The sequence below is a fragment of the Ochotona princeps genome, chromosome 16 (assembly GCF_030435755.1).
Source record: "Ochotona princeps isolate mOchPri1 chromosome 16, mOchPri1.hap1, whole genome shotgun sequence".
NCBI classification, from domain to species: domain Eukaryota; kingdom Metazoa; phylum Chordata; class Mammalia; order Lagomorpha; family Ochotonidae; genus Ochotona; species Ochotona princeps.
This window is the reverse complement of record NC_080847.1, coordinates 30,276,626-30,300,742: the sequence shown is the minus strand read 5'-3', so window position 1 is coordinate 30,300,742 and position 24,117 is coordinate 30,276,626. Positions and strand designations below refer to the sequence as shown.

The following is a 24,117-nucleotide window of genomic DNA, read 5'->3' as shown; positions in this document are numbered from 1 at the left end:
AATATATCAGGTAGCTTAGAATATTAATGGTTATGATATATTGATATATATGATATATATCGATGTATAACATATATAGAATGATATATATGCATATACGTATACATACATATGTATCAGCTTTAGTGATACAAAAAGTCCAGAATGAGTTTTTAAAGAAAAATACATGTTATGCGTTTAGAAGCTTTCTTCAAAAAAAAACTCTGTTATCCAATGTCTAGGTACCGTTTCGGATCACATCGAGAGAGTCTATAGAAGAGCTGGCAGCAAAAAGCTTTGGTTTGTATTGGCATCCTTGTCATTATGTTGTATGTGTGTGTTGTTATATTCAGTGGCTTAAAGATAATGAACCAATCTTATTAATGTTTGCTCATTCTGATGATGCTGATTTGTTTTTAAACTCCAAGTTTACAGCATTACCACTGTCGAATTTCTAAAGATATACCTACGTTCCAGTATTGCTTGGCTCTCTCAAGAAGTTAAAGCAAGATGTCTGGCAATGAAGACCTTTTTGTGTTTGCATGTGGAGATTCCACCAGGATGATATATTAATGACTCTGACTGCTCTTCCTGTTGCAGCAAAGTGCTGCTGTAGGTTCCACTTAATGTTTAGGAAACCTGTTCTGTTATTAGAGAAAGGCATGAAAAAGACGAGTGGATTATTGAATCATAAGCAAAAGTAATATACCTTGCTGGTAATTCTGCCATAGTTAAATGAATCCCAGTGATTATAATTGTTCCATGAAAAATAGTCAATTTATTCAACAGTGATAGTATCTTCTCTGGCTTTTCACAAAAAAAAAAAAAAAAAACTATAAGCCAGTTTAGGTAAATATCCATAAGTTCACAATGAGGTAGATAAGCCTCAACACATAGCCTTGTGTGTTTTTTGAAAGATTAATTTTTATTGGAAAGGCAGATTTACAGAGAGAACGAGAGACAGAGAGAATGAGAGGCAAAGAGAAAGACCATCCATCTACTTCTGTATTTTTGTATAATCCTAACAATTTCACTCATAGAATCTAACAAATTTTAAAAGTAAAGTGTGCATGTATTTACATATATATGTGTGTGTGTTTGTTCTGAGACAACAGATAGAGAGATCTCTAATCTGTTAGTTCGCTCTTCAAACATCTGCAGTGCCTAGGAGAGTCTTAGTGAGTGAGTGAGTCCAGTCAAGAAGATAGAGTCTGGAACCAGAGGCACACATTGAGCTCAGGCACTCCAATGTAAATTACAGGTGTCCTAACCAGTAACTTAAACTATAGGCCTAATGCTTGTGCACATGTGTACGTGTTGGGTATGTGTACATATGTATTAAATGTATTTCCATTCCCATAATCCAACTTATCTAGATTTTAAATTATTCAGCTTCAAGAAGTATAAGCAACCTCACTGAATCTCAAATTTCTAGTTTCTAAAATGAAAGCATTAAATAACTTTCTACTAGTAGCAATTCAGCTCTGTGGTTAACAGGCCATTCCTCCACAGAGGAAGTAATGTAATAATCTTTTTGGTTAAGTCTCTCAGATGTTTACTATAAATTCTTAGTCTAGGGAGGCATGCAATCCAATAGTTGCTTCTTTGTCACCAGTAAATTGCAAGTGTGATCTGTAGTCTTATTTTTGGCCACGTTTATGTATAATATTTTCATTTTGGATAAATCATTAAGTGGCAGACATTTAGAATGCTGATTGTTATGTTTCAAAGAACAAACTCCTGGAAGTTTTATTTATTCTATTTTCCCTTTTATGGCTTTCTACTGACACACCCAGGTTGGCGGTACGCTATGGGGCTGCATTTACCCAGAAATTTTCTTCCTCTATAGCCCCACACATTACTACTTTTCTGGTACATGGGAAACAGGTAACATGCACAGAATTTGGTAATTCCAGCTGCTTGAAACGTGTGAGCTTATTTGCACTTTGAAGGTTAAACATGTTTATTGGTCTTAGAGTGTGTGGGTGAAAGCTTCTCTCGTCATAGGAAGTAAATGTCTCACTAATTTTGTCAGTTATTTTCTTAACTATCCATGTTGAAACTAAGAAATATAAATGCTGTTTATGGAATAAAAATTCTCCTGCTTTCATGGGTACCCTGGAAATTTAAAAATTTTGCAACTGGTTGCAACTGTGTTTTATTTTCCCCGGTCTAAATGTTCCACATGAATTTTTAGTTTTGGTGAAAAAAAACTTTATGTGTTGCATGTGCTGTGCTTTTAAAAAATCTGTTCTTCCTAAATTCTAAGATGTTTTTCCAGAAGTGTGAAAATAGCAGTGTTAATTCCTTTTCCCGACATTCTGGCTTTATCAAGAAAAAAAAATGTTGGTATTTCATTGTAGCACTTCTGAAAATTCAACACTGAGTCCCCTAATCCAAAAATTTTGTTCTCTGGGCACCAGAGAAAACATGATTTAAAGTGGTTATAAGACTAGACCACATGTACCTGTGACAGAATTCATTTAATAATGAATTGAAAATACAAAATTGGAGTAGATTTAATCCTTTCCATCCCCCCTACCCTGCCCATTAGAAAGAACAATTGAATTCCATTTGCTTTCTTTTCAGTTGAGAATAGTGTACCAATATGACATTTGGCACAGCCTGATGGCACAAGTGAGTTAGTCATGCCGCCCTTAATCTAGGTTTGACTTTGGGAAATTTTAGCTGTAAGGTCCAGTGTCTCGGGCTGATTGTTTCCTCCAGATGACTATGTCAAGACCCAAGCATGTGTATTTTTAAGGCTCCCTAATCAGGGGCCGCATTCATTTATCAACTTTTAGATTTGTGAACATCTGGCCTGCTCTCTTCTTTACCTCCAGGTCGGTTGTACGGCGTGCAGCAAGTCTTTTAAATAAAGTAGTGGACAGCCTGGCCCCATCCATTACTAATGTTTTAGTGCAGGGCAAGCAGGTAAGTATCTTCTTTTCAGATACTCACTGAGTCACAATCTCAAAGATTTCTGAGCAGGACCCAGCATTTGAAATCTAGCAGAACTCAGAGTCATAGACCCGTCACAGGCAGATGAACAGTGGTTCAGGCATGTCTAGAAAGACTCCTGCAAGCAAAAGGTGTACATAGTCTTAAAGATGCACATTTATGAAATGGGCCATTCCTTTTTCCTGCTGCACCTTCGAGCCGTAATTCTCAAATGCCAGTTAACTTCAGATCAGTGCCGATGCCAGTGAAGAAAGTGAATACCCACTGAAGTATTCTAGTCAGGTTTACAAAAGGCTGAGCAAAGACAGCTGACTAGCAAAGGACACATTTCCATCTCCTCCGTACGATATCCTCCTTCCCTTCAGAAATGTATTGGTGTTCAGGATCTGTCTGTCCTTTACCCTCTAGACCCTCTCCGCCTGCTCCTTCCCACTCACCAGGGCCATCCACGGGTAGCAGGGATCTCTGTCTCCTAGGGGCTCTCATGGGAAGCCTGTGACATTTTTTCACAGTGAGTCTCTGTCCTCACGGTACCTGTGAGCCCCGAGAGACCAGGGCCTGGGTCTTGTCCAGTGCGTGTCTCAGTGTGCTCTGCATGGGATCTGGCTTGGAGTAGGTACTTAGTGAATGTGAGTTGAATTGGATGTGGCTGCTCACTCTTTGTTCTCATTTCTGCTGGTTCCGATTACCTGGCTGAATCATCTTTTTGTTAGAATGAAAACCAGTTTGCTTTCTTTCTCTTGTTTGAGAACATTTGCTATGTGTTTCATTGTGTTTTTTCTGACAGCTAACTTCAGGATATCATTAGCTTTAGTAACGTAAAGCACTTTAACCTTCTTTAATAGAATCGACCAACTGCTCATATTGTAGTGCTGTTAATTCCTTAAGGTTGAAATCACTTCATCCTAACATCCAGCTTCTGGAATATTAGAATAGTTAGTTATTTTCCTGTAATGTTTAATAATAATTGAAAAATAGTTATACTAATTTTAAAAACCTCCAAGAAAATCAAATGATTTTTCATGTACTTGTATGTTGTGTTCTCTATATTGTTAAGAGGTAGGATTTCCAGCTAAAAATGAATCAAAGTATAGGAGGTAATGTTTCGAGTGCCTTTCTTCCCTAGAATTCTTACTTACAACTAGTCTTCTATTTTTTTTTCTGGTCCAAGACAGTGTTGAAAGAAAGTCAAGCAAGCTTTAAGAAGCTATTGGTTTTTTTTTCTTTTTTTCTTTTTTTTTTTTATTAATTATTTTGCATTATGTGACAGTTTCATAGGCTCTGGGAATCCCCCACCCCTCCCCCTCCCCTCCCCCCTGGTGGATTCCTCCACCTTGATGCAGTATTACAGTTCAAATTCAATCAAGATTCTTTCCTTGCAAACATATACCAAACATAGAGTCCAGCTACTTATTGTCCAGATGGGTTGAACAGTTTCTTGGGGAGACCATTTCTGGTCCGAAGTTAGAGCTGGTCGAATATCATCCCAGTCAATTAAGAGTCCCAATATAACATCAACAGCAATTTGCAATATTATGGAATTGACATGGTTTTGAGTAACCAGTATGTTAAAAAAAAAAAAAAAAAGAAAGTCCACAGGCCAAGCCAGAGTGCCGGGGCCCAAGTCGCAGCTCCACTTTGGATGCCAGCTTCCTGCGCATGCAGCAGGTAAGGGCTCACGTCCTTGGCTCCCTGCCGCCAACATGGGGGACCCAGACTGAGTTTCTGGCTCTTGGCTTTAGCCTGTGCCAGTTCCAGCTGTACTGAGACCTTGCTCTCTCCCTTTTTCTCACACAGACACTCCTTTCCTTGTCCTCTACCTCTCAAATAAATAAAAATATAATAAGATAAAAATTCACTGCAAGAAAAAAAAAAAGAAGCTATTGGTTTTCTTGTAGTATATTTGCAAGGTGTTAGTTCTACTGCATTTGAACCTTTGCAGTCACTGGCACCTATTTCTGGAAGGAAGTGAATTAGGATTGCCACATTCATTCTGCACTAAAGGAATTTTGCAACTCGTGGTTCTCAGATTCTATCCCTCTGCCTAGCAATTCCAGGGCCTACCCTGTAGCTATCATTGGCCCACTGCCCTTCAGACTAGCATGTCTTCCAGGACAACAGTCATAGAATCAAGTAGTCCAGGGGCCAACAGCTCAACTTCATGAAAAGACATGAGAATGGTACATTCTGAGTTTGGATTTTCTCCTTTAGGAGATACTGTCCCAAAAACAAAAGTAATAGTGTTTCTACCACACACTTTCATAAAGTCACCTCAAGTTCTCTAATATGAAAGAATACTTTAGATCATTGCTTCCAGATGCCAAACGGCTCTTCTTTATGTAAAAGCAGTCACATTGGGACTGACTGGTCGCTACCATTGTGATTTGGTAAACCAACAGTTCTGTTTTCACTTCCTTAAAAGTTTGGGACAAAAGACTGCAGATTCTGTTTCTCTCCTCACCTCTGAAAACTCACATGCTGTCTGATATGCTGTTCCTTTTCCTACCTCTCATCATGCATTGTGCATAAAAAAGAGATAAGACTGCTGGAGGCCGAATGCCAAAAATGGACGAAGAAAGAGAGCAGTAGTGCTGCCAGCGGTAACGGCACTTTCCACTCTTGAATTTCCTTGGCCATTTCCGTCTGTGCGTTTTTCTTTGCCAGGCTCCTGGCTTGGCTGTTCATTTCCCTCCACAGGTGAGAGATCTGTCATCACATATGTTAGCCCTCACTGGACGCCTCGCATCCTGCCAGGAAACGTGAGCGTACACAAGGGCCATGTGACCTTGCACCTGCCTCTGAAAAGGTTACAGAGTTTAAGAGCAAAAGCTTCTGCCTGAACCAATAAAAGAGCAGAAAGGTTTCCTCTCAAAAACAAAATCGCGTGGATTGTGCAGTAAAAGCAAACAATTCAAAATATTCTGGGTTCCCTGGGGGAGTTTCTAGTAATGAAGTCAGTCGTAATAGTTATATCTTAATAATTATTTATATCCATTAACCTTCACTCCCTAACTAGGGCCCTCACCTGCCCTTACATTCTAGTCCAGACTGGGAAACCAACAGGAACTCCACCGAGAGTCATTCGTTCAAAGCTATTTTTAATAAATAGCAAGAACAGTTATTCCACCTAATTCCCTAGCTTATATGGAGTAATTTCAGCCTGCCAGTCATTCTGAGCCTTGGTTTTTTTTTTTTTTTCTTTTGTCCCCTGGTAGCTAGATTTTTTTAATAATGAAATTCTGCCACTCATAGGTAACTCTGGGTGCCTTTGGACATGAAGAAGAGGTTATCTCTAATCCTTTGTCTCCGAGAGTAATTAAGAACATCATCTATTATAAGTGTAACACCCATGATGAAAGAGAAGCAGTCATCCAGCAAGAACTGGTCATCCATATTGGTTGGATCATCTCTAATAACCCGGAATTATTCAGTGGCATGCTGAAAATTCGAATCGGGTGAGTAAAGCACTTTTCCTTTGCTTAAAGAGAACTGTTCGGGTTGTCCTCTAACAGCCTCGACCTCTCCGAGGGGAGCAATACTCCAGATTTCCGGTGTGTATTTAGGAAAGCGTATCGTCTTAGCCATGGAGGGAGGCAGCATCTGGTACTGCGAAGAAATAAATGCTAGCAGCCTGAAGGAATCCTCATGTTTGTTTAAACTCCCAAGCTAGACATAGCAAAGGAACTGTATTCTCTAGTAAAATCAAACTAGATTTTTCAACAACTGCATCATGTAAAAGATTGAAGACAATAGTTGTTTAAATTTCTGTAAGTAAAGTGGATGAGGCTTAAGAGAAAAATGCTTTTCAGTTTAGGGGACGCACTCAGAAACTGCCTGTGTAAGAGCACTGTGCATCCTTCTACTACCAAAATGTAAATTTCATCTTTAATAGATAAATTTAGAGAAGAACTTGGAAGTAAGACCCTGGCAATCTTGAATATTCTCATCAAGAACTTGGAGAATTAGCATAGTATAAGGAAAGTTGAACAGGCTCTGGCGTTCACCTCGAATGAGTTCAAGTCCAGTAGCCTCGCTTTGGTAACAGTCTCAGGGTTTCCTGTGAGAATGGAATCACTCCTTTATTAAAATGTAATTTCTCTTAGATAGCTGTCACGTGAAGGTATCCAGTGGTACCGGAGTGTGCAAAGAATAACCTAGCACATGGGCAATTTGTGGAGTATCCTCAACTGTTTGAAAATATGAATTCTCATTTATTGAGGGCAAACTCAGGTGTGCACATGTGTGAGTGACAAGTAATGTAGCTGGCTCACTGTACATTTGGACTGCAGTGTCTGTGTTTTCTATTAATAGAAATCTTAACAATTGCCTGTCACAATTTGCCAATGTATCAATTTCTTGCATTGTTGTCAGGTTTTTGTTTTGTATAAATTAAAGCTTTTGTCCTTGTTATTTCATTGCTTTTATCAATTTATCTTCCTTTGTAGCATTTATTGCTTTTCCATTTCTTAAAAAAATGTCGCAGAAAAGAGGAAATTAGTTTAATGAAACCTTGTGTGCACAGACTGTGGCCCACCTCTGCCATATCGCATTGTCAATCGTATTTTACCCCCATTCCCACATATCACACCTCAGCCACACCCTCCTCTAGGTTTTTTAAAAGATAGTCTCGTTATATCATTAATACTTCAGTATGTGTTTCTAAAAATATACTTTTTCAAAGCCTAACCATGATGCCATTACCATTTTATCTGCAGATACTACCAGGCCTGCTTTCTTTGTTATATTTTGTTTTTCCCCTTTATAGTCAATGTTCTTTATAATATGGAATATGTGTGTGCCTATACTTGTAAGCAGCTTTGCTGTACTTACAGCATAATCTAAGGATGTCTTTTTCGTGTTAAAAGAGGCAACTTGAAATTTACCATCTAGCCATGCTCAGCTGTGCAGCACATTAGTATTAACTGTATGCATATTGTATTTCAGTAGAAATGCATATTTCATATTCATGTCATTTTTAAATATTTAACTTACTCCTGCATTTCCTACAAAAATTTCAGTCTATTGAGTTTTTCTGTTACTCATTTTATCCTGTTTATTAATTTCCCTTTAATTTCTTAGTTTTAATTTTGCATGGGAATATGAATCAGTTTCAGAAAATTAATTACCCATTTTTTCCTTATAAATTGCATATAAAAATTCCTTACTTATTTGGCAGTATCTGTATACCTGTTGTTTGGTTGGTTCTCAGTGTGGTAATTTAGTCTTTAATGAACGCACAAGTACATAAAGACACGTCTTGTAACAGTCTTCATTTCAGCCTTGTTTGACATAATGAAATGTCGGAAACAACCTAGATATACACACATCTTAAACTGTTTCATGGGAAATAGATATTATGAAAAATGTACATAGATTTCATTTTTTTGCACCAAAATAACTCATCTTAAAGTTCATTTTCTCTTTTTTCTCATGAATGTTTTGAAATAATACATGTGTTAAAATATTTAAAATACGTATGAAACAGTTCAATTGTTTTCTCCAGGAGATTCCTACTTTTTAAGTTGTATTTTTTCAGTATTACCTGAAAGGCTTACCTTACTGGTTTTTAGACTTTCTGTTTGATTTAAACCATGGTGTTATGTACATATTTCAGGTGAATTATTTATTTTTTTACTTCCTCTTTCTTTTGATTGAAAGTGAATTACTGTACTTGCATAAAACCTGACCTGCATGTTTATCCCTTAAACATGGTCTCTTTCAAAGTTTTAAAATATTCCGACTCCATTTTAGGAAATTAGAATTATAGTTAATTTGTTCATTGTGTTTGCCATAATATTTTCAACTCCAGCCTCATAGCCTACATTTGGAAGTACAGACATGAGTTTTTTTTTTTGTGAGTGGATTTTTGATGAAAAGTAACATGACTTTCAAATTCAGGCATGTAGGTTATGACTTCCAGAGAACTTTTTTTTTTCTGTTAGAGTAGTTAATGTTCCAGTCGGGTGAGCCTCTTCAAGAGATTGTCATCTCTACAGAGATTTAAATGAAGCCTAAAATAACTATTTCCCAAGATTTTACAATGCTATGTAAATCTTTTTTTTTTTTTTTAGATCTTACAAGTTCCATAGCACCTCCATTCTTGAATTCAGACCTGGCCTAAGGTTCTTACTCTTCATGGGAATATGTGTTTAGCGCTTGCTAAGTTTCCTTTCTGGATTTATATCAAGTACTCTAATCAGTGCCTTTCATCAAAAACAGAACAATTTTTCCTTAAATTGTGAGTCACCCAAAATAAAAATGTCAGGGTGAAAGCGTGTGACTTTGTAATAAACAATAGTAGAAACCTGTCATGAAGAAATTTCTATGAAACCTTAATTATTCTCTATTTTGAAACTTATCCTGAAATTGTGGAATTATATTTCCATTGTTTAGCATATTTTTACCTAACTCAAACTATATCCTCTCATATGAGTTTTTACAGGTTAGCCCTAATCATTTGAACATTTTTAGTTGGGGAAAGGTCTAATTTTTAAAATAAGAAGTGATTTATTTGAGAAATTCTGCTGAGAGTAAGGACTAGATTTTATTTTACTTCCTATATTTGCCACAGATTAGCTCATCAGAAATGCTCAATAAATGTTTGATTATTTGTCACAGTGGATATAACAAGTAGAATCAAGCAGTTTACCTTGAGTTGGTGATGGAAAATTTAGAAAAACAAAGGATACTATGTTTTTGTGCTCATTAGAAACGAACGACTTTTAAATTTGTTAAAATACTTGCTTTTTGCTACGTTTCATTGGAATTGGAGAGGCAATAATATGACCTAGTGGCTGGACACGAGTTGAGATGCACCCATCCTGCCCTGGGTTTGCTCCTGCTCTGAGTCCAGCTTCTTATGGATGCAGGCTTGGTGAGGTGAGTGTTTGCCAAAGTAATTGGGTTCCTGCCATCCTTGTGTAAGGTCTGGATTGGGTTTCTTGGATCCCAGTTTCCGCACCCAGGAGGAGGCTATTGTGCTAACTGGAGAGTGGGCTCATAGGTAAGAGTGCTGTCTGTCTTTTAAATGAATAAATATATAAAAGAAAATTCAGGTCACATCCTTCAGGATATGACCAATTTATTTATTTTTAAAATTAATTTATTTTTTTAAATGATCTTAGTTGATTAGGGTACAAAGGGTCAAGGGCTACAGGAAAGTGGGTAAGACTATTGTTTCCACACTAACATCATTTTTTCCCCCTGTATCTGGGGTCAGGGGAGAAACAAAGGGAAAAGCCCCACCCAGTCTCCCACCCATCCCAGGTCCTCCATGTGAGGCACGCTCCAAGGGTCCTGCTCAAGCAGTTTTGATAGTTGAACAGGTCTGAATTGCTGCCAATCTTGCCGTTCCAATCACGATGAAACCTATTCAGAATCCACTGGCTGACATAGTCTCTTCATGATTGGGATTCTGAGATCAGCAGTTCAGTTGGAGGGATCTCCAAAGAAACTTCATCTGAGATGATCCCAAACCTGATTCTTGTGTGAATTTGCCAGTACAGGGTCCGGCACAGTCCATCGCCCCAATCAGCTTATGCACATGCTGGTCGTTGCAATTGCTGAGTAAGTTCTGTTTCCAGCCCTGTCTTCCCCATGAACCAATGGGTGTTGCAGTCCAGCTGGATCCTACCCACTTCATACTCGACCCTCACGCAAACCAGTGGGAGCTGCAGTGTAGTTGGGGTGACGCCCCATAACCCCCACCAGGCCTGCCCCCTACCCTGGTTCCCATGCTTGCCAGTATGTACCGCAGGCTTGTTCAGTCTCTCGCACACATCCCATTTGGCTCTGGTGCTTGTCAAAGGGCATTGAAGCCTAGTTCAACCCAACCAACCTACTATCCAGCCCACACACATACTGGCGAGTGCCTTTCTGTCTAGCCACCCGTCTGCCCCTGTCCTGGTTTTCATGCTCTCCAGTGAGAGTGGTAACCCACGAGGGAGGTGCCCACTATCTCCCTACTAGGCCACTTGAACTTCTGGATTGTGCACTCTCCAGATGGCTCTGGCATTGAACTCTAGGCAGCACCATCCGAAGGTATGACCTAAAATAGGATGTGGAGTGGGCCAAGCTGCAACTGGAAGGGGGCAGACCGGATGTGGCCAAGCAAACTTCAACTCACAAAAAGAATAGAAATCAGGATGGAACACATGTCATTCCAACCTAGGCTCTTCCACCAACTGGTCTGCATGAGGCAGGGATACTATGCCGGAGCATCGAAGGTAAAGGCCGAGACAGGTGAGGGGCTAAGCCAATAAGGATATGAACAATTTAAATAGCATTTTGTTTATGTGAAAGTTTACTCGTACAGATAACAGGTATTACTATACAACATTTTTTTTCCTTTCGGTTACTAACAGAATAGCAAAGTTAGTCACCTGACAGTACAGACTCCCTTATGGGGTACCTCATTAAGCAGCGTTTTCAGTAGAGACCCCAGTAAAAATCATCCACAGGAATGAATAACACATGCGCACTATGCTGAAAACATTGCTGCAGTAGCATCCTCTGTACTTGTTGCATCACCGTAACCACAAATGTCACTTGCTGTACCTATGATATGCTTGGCAAAGGGCTAAGAATTTTTTATGTATGTTATCTGGTTTAATCTCTACAAAAAGTTGGAGACATGCTCTGAACCAACTTTTCACAATAAGAAAGCAGGTTGCTGAATCAAATTCATATTTTTGGAAAGCCAAAAGATCGAGATTTACACCCAAGTCCAGCGGGCTCCAGACATTGTTTCAGTCTGAAGCAGAGTGAGTGTGTGTGTGTGTGTGTGTGTGTTCATTTATGCATTCCATTCTCCCTGATAGGGTGTTTGATATTTCTAAAATTTTATGACATATGATCTGGGCTATGTCCAAGAATTTGTGGAACAGTGGTGATGTGCCATGGGCCTTAGATGTGTTTGATGTCTTGTTTGTCCTTGGATCAATACTCTAGGAATTTAGGAACACCATGGATCTTGTAGTTCAAGATCACTAATCTCAGAAATGAGATTTTTCTTTATCTGTATTCATCATGATACCAAGGAATGGGCATGATTTGGAACTGATTCTTCCACGGTAGCCCCCTAGCATACTATGAAAAGTTAAGTCATGCTAGAGGAAGCTTTTTACTTCCTTATATTACTGTAGAATAACAGTAGCAAATAGACAGTTTCATCGTCATAATGACACACATGAAACATTTTCACAGTATAAGCCTGCCTGCTTGTTGCTGGATCAAAATTAGCCAAGGAAGCCAAATGTAAGAACGGTTGAAAATGATTTACTTTGTTGTATTGTTAAGGTCAGTAATGCAGTAGAGGTAGGATTTTCACAGGGACTTAGCTGTTTTCACAGGTCCAGGATGAATGTCTGTGGCCCAAATTAATAGTGTTAATGTTATTATTGGGTCCAAGGGCTTTTAGTGGGGCCAGCAAAGGGAAAGGCAGCCAGATGTAGTCAAAGAGTAGACAGTGCTATTTAGCTCCGCTAAGGAAAATAATTCAACTCCCCTAGGGCAAAACCACCCTCACCACAGCATCAGGCCCTGTCCAGTAACTGGATACCTACCAATAGGATTGTTACAAGTGGATAAACCTGAATCTGATTCCCGCTTCTGCCAGTGTCTAAATTCTGGATACCTTTATGATCCTATGAGCATGTGTAGAAGTACTTTATTTTTATTCCTTCTCAGAGGAAGAAATAATAGTTACCAGGGACCCATATTCTGAGAGTTTGACCCCTGAATTATCTTATATAATCCTCAAAAACACCTGTGAGATGTGCTTACAAACAAGCTGTTTGAAATGCAGCGGATAATTTCCATAAGCGGTCCTGTCAATGGACCAGACACTAGGATATGAAACCAATGTGAGTAACTGCGGTTCCGGCTGCCCCCTCCCTCCAAGTGTCCTGGCCTGTGGAACAGGGAGACTGCTGCAGTCCTGGCTTCCTCTTGATTGTGGCGATTCTCGGTAAGAAGCATCACCACATTTTCCGAAGGGAAAATCCTCAAAATAACCAGTGTAGCATGTGATAATGAGAGTCTCTGTCTTTTCAAAGAACAGGTATCTCGGGAGGTTCTTCTTGCGCAAATCCTTAGAATCCACAGGAAGAAGCAAATCCCTTACACACACACACAATTTAAAAAAGAACAATGGGTGGAGGGACAGGGTTATAAAACACTTTTTCTCCCGCTGTGTTTTATGGCAATGAAATATCTCCAATTCACGTAACCAGCTTTTTACTAGTGTCCCTATCTTTTAAATGCTAATTATTTAGTAAGTAGACCGGTTGTTAGATTATATTCGGATACCATATTCTTTTTGAAACACCAACATCCACTAATATGAATAGGCATAAGGAGTTAGTATATTTACTTTAATCATGGTACGTCTTACCTAGAATTGCCCTGTACTGTGTATACTTTTATCCCTCTTGTTTATCCTCTCTCCTTGAGGTTTGTTTAGTTATTTTTAAGTTTTATTTTCATCACCCATTGCCACACTTGCTTTAAAAGCAATAGCTTCTTTCTCTTTCTCCAATGTTAATCCTGCCAATGTAATTTCCTCAGCTTCACTACTATCAGGCACTCCAGTGAACAAAATTAACCTGCTCACAGGAATGGTATTCTAGACTGATAATGATTTGATTTGCTGTCTCATTATTGATTTGTGCTCTAGCTTTCATGTTGAAATAGCTCAAGTTCCTGACAGGCCCATTACTGTAAAGACCTCCAATCAACCGTTTTCTGTGGCAGGTCTGTCAGTCAAGCTTTGGTGAGAGATAACCTAGAGGATATTTGTTATCAAGCCTTTCTCATCTCTGCTTTTCAGACCATCAGGACAGCTTCCTTGGCCAATTACGATCCACACGTATCTTGTCCCAGAACACATCCATGGATGCAGTGCTTAGAGAAAGCCACTGGTATCCTAGGTCCAGACTGTAACCCTGCCTGTGCAGTGAAGACAAGACATCACTAATATGTTTCCTGCACTCCTTCATAAACCTTGCAGGTTGATATTTGGTATGAAGTAAGGAAGTGATGTTGATGGAGCTGAGCTCTGCTACTTGTCTTCACAGTGATTAGATCTGTAGTGGAGTGAGTCATTTTTCTCCAATTACCAACTTGTCACCTTTTCCATATTAATATCAATCAAATAAGAATGTCTCTTCTAATAGCTTTCCTATATCATTTTATATTCTGCTTTAGTTAGCTTGGGCTGGCATTAAAAAAAAAACATTTCAGGTGACTTAAATATTTCCCCTCACAGTCAGAAGTCACAACTGTTTCATTCTTTTTCTGGTTAGACTTTGTCTTGAAAACAACCACTTTCTCACTGTGTCCTCATTGTGACGAAGAAAGCTCTTTAATATATCTTATTTGGATACTAATCCCAACATAAGGACTCCATCCTCGTGACATTGTGGTCATGACCCTGATTGCTTCTCAAAGACTCCATCTCTAAACACCAGCTTACTGTGTGTGTGTGTGTGTGTGTGTGTGTGTGTGTCTGTGTAAGGAGAGAAGTGATACAATCCCTGGTTACCAACGTGTTTGATGGAGAATCATTCTTCACTTGTGTAGCAGTTCACTTAGCAAATCCTTGTTACTACCTTGAAATAATCTCAAGGTGATTATTGAAAAGTTGTATCTTGCCAAAGATCCATAATTCTTTATGACTTTTTCTTCCTAGTAGGCGTCAACTGTCTGGTTTATACATAATGCCATATTTAAATGTACTCTATTTTCTGTTTCACTCTTTTTTCGGATACCTTGGAAAGAAAAATGGTGTTATGTAGTGCCCTCATTAACCTCACAACAAGCCAGTCTTTAGAAAGATAAGCTTATTGCAAGGATTGTACACCTCTTCGCACGTTCCAGCAATCCTGAGGAATTTGTTGTCCTCAAGTCAAACCTTGATATGTATAAAGGTTGATTTGGTCACTCCTCGTGTGTTTCTGCCACTTTTTTGTTTGTTTATTGGCAGGTAGAGCATGTCTCTGGTTCTTTAGACAAGCTGAATTTATAAAGATCTGGTCCAAGGATAACCTTCATTTTTTTTTTTGATCTCCCACATTTGATTGCTTGCTTTCTTTCTCCATTTTACATTTTGTGCTAAAAAAAAATTTTAAATCACATTTTGCAACCTTGTCTGTGGAAGTGAAGGTGAGAAGCCAAATTTCCCTGTGCTGTTTTTTATTGGTAGTCCTAAAAATGGGTAAAGTATATTAGATTTTTTTTATCTGTGATGCTCAGTTGGTAATTTAGTTACTCAGAGTCTCTGACAGATGTTTGTCTATGTCCAAAGCTGTTCTGCTGTTCTCATTCTAATATTTTCAAGAATTCCAAGATCTAAAAAAGGTTAATTTGGGCTAATATCTTTGAATGAATAAGTATATTTTAAGTAATATAACAAAAACATTCATGTTCAGTTTGCTTAAATGAGTGAAAAAGCGTCACCTTTTTCCTTGGTGATTTTTAGTGTAGCATTGTCTCTAATGTACTCACACATGTGCTGAGAGTTTGGATTTGTTAAATGGAAGAAAGATACCTGAAGAAAAACTTTTTTATTTCCAACTACCTTTTTTATGGTATTAAGGGTGTAAAAGGTAGATATGATAGACTATGTTTAGTTTTAATGACTCAAGTTATTGGAGATCATTGAAAAGTAATTCTTTAAAAAATAACAGTGTTATTTGTATTTTAAGAGGCCTCCTCCCCAAATTGATTAGGTGTGGCATTTGGCTAAGTAACTCCAAAACTTTGATTAAAATGAAAAATACTTTCCCTCTACATTGAGTCTGAGAAGTCACGAAGGAGGAATTTGCTAATATTTTTATGATTCTTTAGAATTTCAAAAGCCTTTTTATATACACTTTCTTATTTCTCTAAATTATTTCTTAAGGTAAATTAAAAGGTAACACTAATGTGCTCATTTGAAAAATAACTTGCCAGTGGGACACAGCTGTTAATTGTTTCTGATTTTCATTGTGAACAGCTTTAAATATTTATACTAGAGCTATTTGATAAATTCACATATTTCCATCACTTGTTAGTTATTTATATTTTGCCATGTTTTATTTTTAGCTGTAATATATTATAAAGAAAGTTCTAGACATCTTGAATATTTATGTGACTGTGAATATATATCTAAGAGAACGTTTTCCTTTCTTCTTTGCATTTTAAGTTTAATTAGTTTTTAATAAATCTAGTAAGTTGATTACATACTGTTTTCTCCAATTCAAATTAGCAATGATCCTTTATGATCAACAAATGCTCAATTCTTACACTTTCCTGATTATTCACAAGATTCTTTTTCTTCCCCCAAAGTTCTTGAATCAGAATTTAAGTCAAGACCCGTGGGTGGAATTGGTGGTTATAACTTTTAATCTAGATCAATATTGCTCAACCCTGCTTTTCCTGTCAGTTGATTGACCTGTGACCTGTTGAGGAAACCAAAAGGCAGTCTCCAGAATTTTTCCTGTGTTCCTTCCATCCTAAGTTGTCTCAAGTATAATTTTTAATATGAAGAAAGAAATAAAATGCTTTTAGTTCATGTCCAGACTAGAAAGTGAAACTAAGTGAAAATAAAAATTGAATTGTTTTGTCTAAAGCAGGATTCCATTGAGTAGTTTCTTGTAATGGAAATATTGTGCCAACTAATTTAATAAGCAACTTCAACATCAAAGTGTCCAAATAAGTATGCTTGTGTGTCATTTTGATTCAATACAGTCAGTAATAATGAAGATGAATCTGTAAAATATCCTAGTCTGGTAAAACATGGATTTCATCTAAATTTGAAGTCCAGCTAATAGGTGAAATACTTTGAAGTTGGCTAGTACACTGTTACAGTCTGAACTTTCAGAAATGGCAACAAAAAATAATGGAGAAGGTAGGAATTGCTGAGTTGCCTTAACCGTGGGCAGTAAAGAAAACAGCCTTAGAAGTGAGACATGACCTGTGGCCGCGTGGCCTGGCGCGGTAGGCAAGGACATATCCCAGGTTGATATCATTCCTGAATCAAACTGGGAAGACAGAACACTCTTTCCTACTGTTCTCTGCACTGGGATATATTTGCACAGTACCCTAAGAACACATCACTGTTATTTTACAAAGCACCCTTGGTAGAAGGACTTTAATATTCTGAATAGGTCTAGTTGCCTTATTTCATCTCTGTATCTGAAGTAACCATGTGGGTCGTCTGTCAAGGCCATGTGCTAAGAGAAGTATAATGTCACATCTGAGTGCAATGATTCAGCCCACACTTTTTGTTTGTTTGTTTTTTCAAAAAAACAGCGCACAAACACATCAACAGTGTTATCTGATTCATTCCCCCCAGTGTCCACATTTACCCAGTACTGGGAATAGCTAAAGCCAGGAGCCAGGAATGCAGTCCAGGTCCCATTTACATGAAAGGACTTATTACTGCTGCCTTCTAGGGACCGCATTAGCCAAACGTGAAGTCAGGAGTCAGAGCTAGGAGTTGCCAATACCCCAGTGTGGCACTTGGCTATCTTAAACTGACACGCTACATGAATGCCTGCTCTGTGACTCTGCCACTTTAAAATTTTCATTGCTGTAACCAAACACTTCTGAGGTGGACCGGTGCTGTAATTCAAAGATGAGACTGAGACAACATGGGTGATGATAGCCAGTCTTGAGAGCTGTGCTGTACTGCCTCTGTGATTTGGTGTTCACGAGGGATTTATGGATAAAGCATAGGATTGTGTGATGTAAAAGTGACTCCCTGACTTTTCCCAATGGTATCTGGAATTCTGGTTTGCCAAGCACATTATTATTTCCAGAGTTTTCTTTGACTTTTCACAACTTGTTTGAATTCTTTCCCCGGGATACAGAAAATGAAAGACATGAAACTGTAAACATGCTTTTTGATAGGTTCTCAGATGGAAAAATAGATTTCTTACACATAAAATAATTAAATATTGCTTTCTAAAGTGTGTTGGTTAGAGTAAATTCTCTAATTATAGCTAATGTGTTCTTGTATTTTTTTTAAGATTTATTTATTTTTATTGGAAAGGCAGATATACAGAGAGGAGGAGAGACAGAGAGGAAGATCTTCTGTTCGAAGGGTCACTCCCCAAGCGGCCGCAACGGCTGAGCCAGTCCGAAGCCAGGAGCCAGGAGCTCTTCCGGGTCTCCCATGTGGATGCAGGGTCCCAAGGCTTTGGGCCGTCCTCGACTGTTTTCCCAGGCCGCAAGTAGGGAGCTGGATGGGAAGCGGGGCTGCCGGGATTAGAACTAGCTCCTGTATGGGATTAGGTGTGTGCAAGGTGAGGGCCTTAACCGCTGAGCTATCGCTCCAGGCCCTTGTATACTTGTATTTCAAAGGCAGATATCCTCATTAGGTTCCATCCTGAAGAATGACTACAAAGTAAAGGAAATTGATTTGTAAAAAGTACTTTGTTACCCCTCGGAAAGGAACATTTATATAAAGACACATCAGCTAACTTTAAGAAAATGTAGTATGACAGCTATTCGCATGCAGTTGCTCTCATGCTGAACTGGATACAGTTTCGTTTGGCAAGAACCTAAACACTGATCGGCTTCCATGCTTTACAACCTACCCGTATGTGTAAGAGCAGGACTTCATTTTTAAGACTGATTGCACACCTTAGTCTCGATGGAAGTAATCCTATTACTTGAAGAAATTCAAAATGGCCTTTTTCTCCTTCTCCTCTCGTGGGTCAGTGCTGTCAAGGGCATTGCCAAGAAAAGCATGAGGTGGTTTTATTTCAAGGATTATGGATTTCTGCTTTCCTGATTTTGTTTCAGGTGGATCATCCACGCTATGGAGTATGAGCTACAGATCCGCAGTGGAGACAAGCCAGCCAAAGATTTGTATCAACTGTCCCCTAGCGAAGTGAAACAGCTGCTCTTGGATATTCTACAGCCTCAACAAAACGGAAGGTAGGGAAGGCCCTTTCTTACCTACAGGGCGCACCGTCATTTCCACTGTGTGTTTATGTGTGTGAAAGTAAGAAGAAAAGAAGAAGAAATAAAATGGAGTAGAATATATAAACAGAGAGTAGTTAAAATGTCTTCTGTTCAGTTGTGATTTTGTATTGATTGGAATTTTATGGTTTTTTCAGGTGGTGTTGATAGGCATTTCTTCATTTTCACTGTTTTGTGTAAAATGTAACTTCATATCCCTTCCGTTTCTTTTCTGAGCATGTGTAACACTCAGCCTCTCATCCCAACATTTTGGCAGCTGCGAGATCAGGTTTAATGGCGTAGTTTAAATATGCTAATTGTGACTCTGTCTCACCAACGAATCTTTAAACTTCAGAATTAAGCTCTTTCATGGACTTAACATATTAAGAACAGGAGCAAAACAAGGACATGTAAATTGCAGTGAACTGTCTGGCCGGTTAGCTCAGTTGGTTGGAACGTAGTGCTAGTAAATTGCAGTGAACTTATAATACAAGCTTTGCTATAATTATTTAGTTATGTCTTACATCGAGTAGGTTTGAACAAATGGAAAGTCATTCTTGCTGTTAGATAGGAGCACTCAATATTATATCAATTGTAAAATTGATGCTGTTCTCTTTTTTCTAAGTTTTTTTTTATTGGAAAGTCAGACACAGACTTTCACACATACAGAGAGAGACAGAGAGGAAGATCTTCTGTTCATTGATTCACTCCCCAAGCGGCCACAATGGCTGGAGCTGTGCCGATCTGAAACCAGGAGCCAGGAGCTTCCTCCGGGTCTCCCATGCAGGTGCAGGGACCCAAGGCCTTTGACGATCCTTGACTGCTTTCCCAGGCCACAAGCAGGGAGCTGGATGAGAAGCAGGGCCACCGGGATTACAACCGGCGCCCATAAGGGATCTTATTGTGTTTTAGGCTAGGATTTTAGCCACTAGGCTACTGTGCCAGGCCCAATTTGGTGCTATTCTAATTGCATTCCAACGAACTATTTCATGGAGTCACATAAGTCATTACAGAACTGGATATGGAAAAACAAACATGACATAATTGGAAAAATGTAAGAGATCATTCCCAACAGACATGAGACTGTACTGTTAAGTCTCTATTAAGTTATAACAATATTATGTTGCCACATAAGCAAATAATCCGGTTTAACAGAAGAGAAGAGTCAGAAAGCATACCAGGAACTTTTGTAAATTTACTGTGTGTTGAAGTAACATCTCAAATCATGAGGCAAAGACGGACTTTTCATTTGTTATTTCTTGAATTGCTATTACATTTTTAAAATGTATGTATTTACCTCTTTGAGACAGGGAGAGATTTCCCTGTCTGCTAATTCACTCTCCAAGCGCCTGCAGTCGCTGGCTATGGGCCAGGCAAAGGGCAGAATCTGGAAAAACAGTCTCTGTCTGCCATGCAGGTAGCAGAGCCCCAGTACTTGAGCTATCACCCGCTCTCTCCCAGGGTACACATTAGCAGGAGACTGAGATTGGCAGTGGATCTAGGACTCTAATTCAGACACACTGCTATGGGACATAGGCTTTCAGTATCCTAACTGGCCTGCCAAGTATGAGCTGTTTAAAGAAATTGTACTGGAACACTGGACAGGCAATTGGAAAAAAGGTAAAAATCAAATGCATGCTTTTGCCTTACCCCAAAATAAACTCAAATGGATTTGAAAGGTCTAAATGTAAAAACTGTCATCATTCAAGTGATGAAAGATATGGATAAGTTCCTTTTTAACCTTGACAAGAAAAGACTCTTTAAAACTGTAACTCAAAGGCAGCAAAAGTAAAATCATATTACAAATATTATAATATAAATATTTCTAAAAATTATATTAAAAAGATAAAAAGATTAACCCTGTCAAAAGACAGGTAGAAATGAAACTGAGTGGACCTCCCCCAGATAGCAGTATCTAAGAATTCTTAAAAATTGAGGAACAGGGCAGTGTTTATTGTGGCAATGGGTTAAGCCTCTGCTTGGAACACCTGCAATGGATTACACCTCTGCTTTGCATCTAGCTTCCTGCTGATGTGCCTATGAGACAGCAGATGATTGGTTAAGTGCTAGGTTTCCGCCACACATCTGTGAGATGCGGCTGGAACACCTGACTGCTGTTGTAGTCCTGTGAGGACGGGATGCATGGATGACGCAAATTCTCTCTCTCTCTCTCTTCTTCCTTCACTCCCTTCCTCCTGCTCCCCACTGTAACTCCCACTGTTTGTTCCTCAACTTCTTATTCCTACTTCCCTCCTTCTCTGCCTCCCTCTCGTCTTGTCTTTTAAAGGATTCCGGAGATTCCAAAAATCCTGGAGAAAAATGGAAAAGAAACGAAATTAATGCTTTCTTTTAAAAAATCATTTTTCATGATACAGTTCCATAGACCAAAGTAATCCCTCTTCCTCCCTCCTCACTGTGCCTCCTCGCAGCTACTGTTTTCCCCTATCTTATTACAGTAGTATAGTCCTTTATCAGTACTCACAAGTCCATCACTCTACCACTTAAGAGTATCGTGACATTGTATGTAGAGACAGCGGTAGAAAGCCTAGCATCCTGTTATCAAGATCCATCTTTTATTCAGAAGTAGAGATGCCTTCTGCAAGGTATCTTTACTTCTTGATTTGCTAGTCTCCCATTATGCAGTTCCTCTAGGTAAATATATGTATGTATATGCTTACCTATATATTTTTTTGACCTTGTATTTTGCATGAAGCTTGTCCTATATCAGAGAGAATATATGAAATTTGTCCTATTTGGGGTTGGCTTATTTCACTGATCATAATGGTCTCCAGTTGGAATCATTTTGTTACAAATGGTAGAATTTAATTCTTTTTTTCTACATTTTATTATTATTATTATTATTATGATACAGTTCCATAGGTTCCTGCCATTTCCCTTATCCCCGCCCCAATTCCCTCTCCCGCACCTAGTTCCTCTATATGTTTACTAAAATATAGTTCTTCATACAGTCATATGTCCATCATTGTGGGCATGGACAGTGCTAAGTAGTGTTTGGCAGAGTATGTGGAGTGGATGTTGTTAGTAGATTTCTGAATGTAAGCCAGTCTCATTGGAGTTAGGTGGAACCTCAATGTGGTTTTTATTTATATTTTTCTAGTAGCTAGGGAGCCTCAGCATTTGTTCATGTGTCTGTTAGTCATTTGAATTTCTTCATTAAATAAATGCCTGCTCATTTCCTTTCTGCATTTCTTCACTGGGTTGTTTTTTTTGTTTTTGTTTTTGTTTTTGCTGTGTTTGTTGTGTAATATGCAAAGATTTTCTCCCACTCTGTCTGTTGTCTCTTCACTTTTTTGGTTGTTTCCTTTGCTGTACAAAAGTTTCGTAGTTTGATGTCCCATTTGTTTGTTTTAGCTTTGACAGTCTGTGCTTTTGATGACTTTTCTATGAAGTCTTTTCCAACACCTCTATCTTGTAGAGTGCTTCCTCTGTTAGGTTTGATGGTTTCTGGGTGAAAATTTAGATCCTTGATCCAATAAGAGCTGATTTTTGTATAAAATGAAAGGTGGGGTCTTGCTTCTTACTTCTGCAGGCTGCTATCCAATTGTCCCTATAGCATTTGTTGAAGAGACCAGGCTTTTTCCCTGGGTTCTTTTCAGTTTTCGTGTTGAAGGTTAATTGGTTGTAATGTGTGAACTCCCTTCTGGGGTTTCTATTGTGTTCTGTCGATCTTCTACTGTTTCTGTAGCAGTATCAGACTGTTTTGATGACCACTGCTCTATAAGGTGTCTTGAGGTCTGGAATTATTTTTGTTCTTTGGGATAGTTTAGGCCATTCATGGTCTCTTGTGTTTTCAGATTAATTTTAGTGCTCTTTTCTATTTCTGAGAGGAATGTTGTTGCAATTTTGATTGTGATCACATTGAATCTATTTGTAACTTTTGGAAATATGGACATTTTGATGTCCTTGCTTCTGCAGATCCAGGAACATGGTAAATTTCTCATTCTTTTAATGTCTTCTTCTGTTCCTTTTGTTAATGTTTTGTAATTTTCATCATAGAGGTCTTCTGCATCTTTGCTTAGGTTTATTCCAAGATCTTTTAAAGGGGATTGTGTTTACCAGTTGTTTCTCAGCCATGGAATTGTTTGTATACTAGGGCCATTAATTTGTTTTCATTTTTTTGTACCCTGGTACCCTACCAAACTCCCTTATGAGTTTCATGATTAAGTCTTTAACTCTCCTGTGTGTAAAATCATGTATGTCGTATGTTAGCACAGGTTATTTTAATTCCTAGTTTCCAGTTTGAATTCCTTTCATTTCTTTTTCCTGCCTAGTAACTTTAGCAAGGATTTCCTATACTATGTTCAATAGCAGTGGTGGAAGTGCATATCCTTGTTTAAGTTCCAGATCTTAGTGGAAAAGCTTCTAGTCTCTCCCCGTTTAGTATGATGCTGGTGTTGGATTTTTCATATATTGTTTTGATTGTGTTTGTAGAATGTTCCTTCTAATCCTGTCTTGTTTAGAATTCTTAGCATGAAGTGTGATTGGATTTTTATCAAATGCCTTCTCCGCATCTATTGAAATGATCATACGGTTTTTATTCTTCAATTTGCTGATTTGAAGTATTACATTTATCAATTTGCATAGGTTAAACCATCCCTTATTATAGGCCCTCATTCTAGGGATAAATCCCACCTTGTCTGGGTGAATGATCTGTCCGATGTATTGCTGGTTGGATTCTGTTGACTAGTATTTTTTTGAGGATTTTTGCATCTATGTTCAGCAGGAATAATTGTGCATAGTCCTCTTTCTATGTTGTGTCTGTAGCTGGTATTTGTGTTAAGGTGATGTTGGCCTCACAAATATAGAGTGCAAAGATTGCTCCCTTTCTATTGTGTTTAGTGTTTGAATATTTAAATATTGCATATTTGAATAGCTTATGGAGGTTTGGAGTAAGTTCTTGATACGTTTTATTGGAATTTAGATAGCAGAAGCCATCTGCTTTAGGGCTTTTCATTTTTGAAAAGGTTTAGTTACTAATTTAAAATCAGTCACTGATTTTAAGTCCTACAGATATTTTTTATTATTAATTGCCTCATGATTCAATTTTAGTAGATTTGGGTAGCCAGAACATTTCTTCTGGGTTTTCTGATTTGTTAGCAAATAGTTGCTTGTAATAATTGCAGATTATCCTATTTACATCCAAGGTATCCATTATTAGATTTCTTTTCCATCTCTAATTCTGTAGATTCTTATATCCTCCCTCCTTTT

General features: G+C 38.4%; 1 protein-coding gene across 4 annotated transcripts in view; it reads left to right on the top strand.

Moving 5' to 3' along the window:
• PHKB (phosphorylase kinase regulatory subunit beta) overlaps window positions 1-24,117 on the top strand; it is a 229,900-nt gene that overhangs the window by 195,035 nt on the left and 10,748 nt on the right. For 3 of the 4 annotated variants that reach the window (XM_058674469.1, XM_058674471.1, XM_058674470.1), the window contains 4 exons: window positions 222-279; window positions 2,823-2,913; window positions 6,193-6,395; window positions 18,730-18,864. In XM_058674469.1, coding sequence (XP_058530452.1) covers window positions 222-279; window positions 2,823-2,913; window positions 6,193-6,395; window positions 18,730-18,864 — 487 coding nt within the window. Of the gene's footprint in view, window positions 1-221; window positions 280-1,775; window positions 1,867-2,822; window positions 2,914-6,192; window positions 6,396-18,729; window positions 18,865-24,117 lie in introns of all 4 variants that reach the window. The other variant, XM_058674472.1, reaches the window with a different exon arrangement.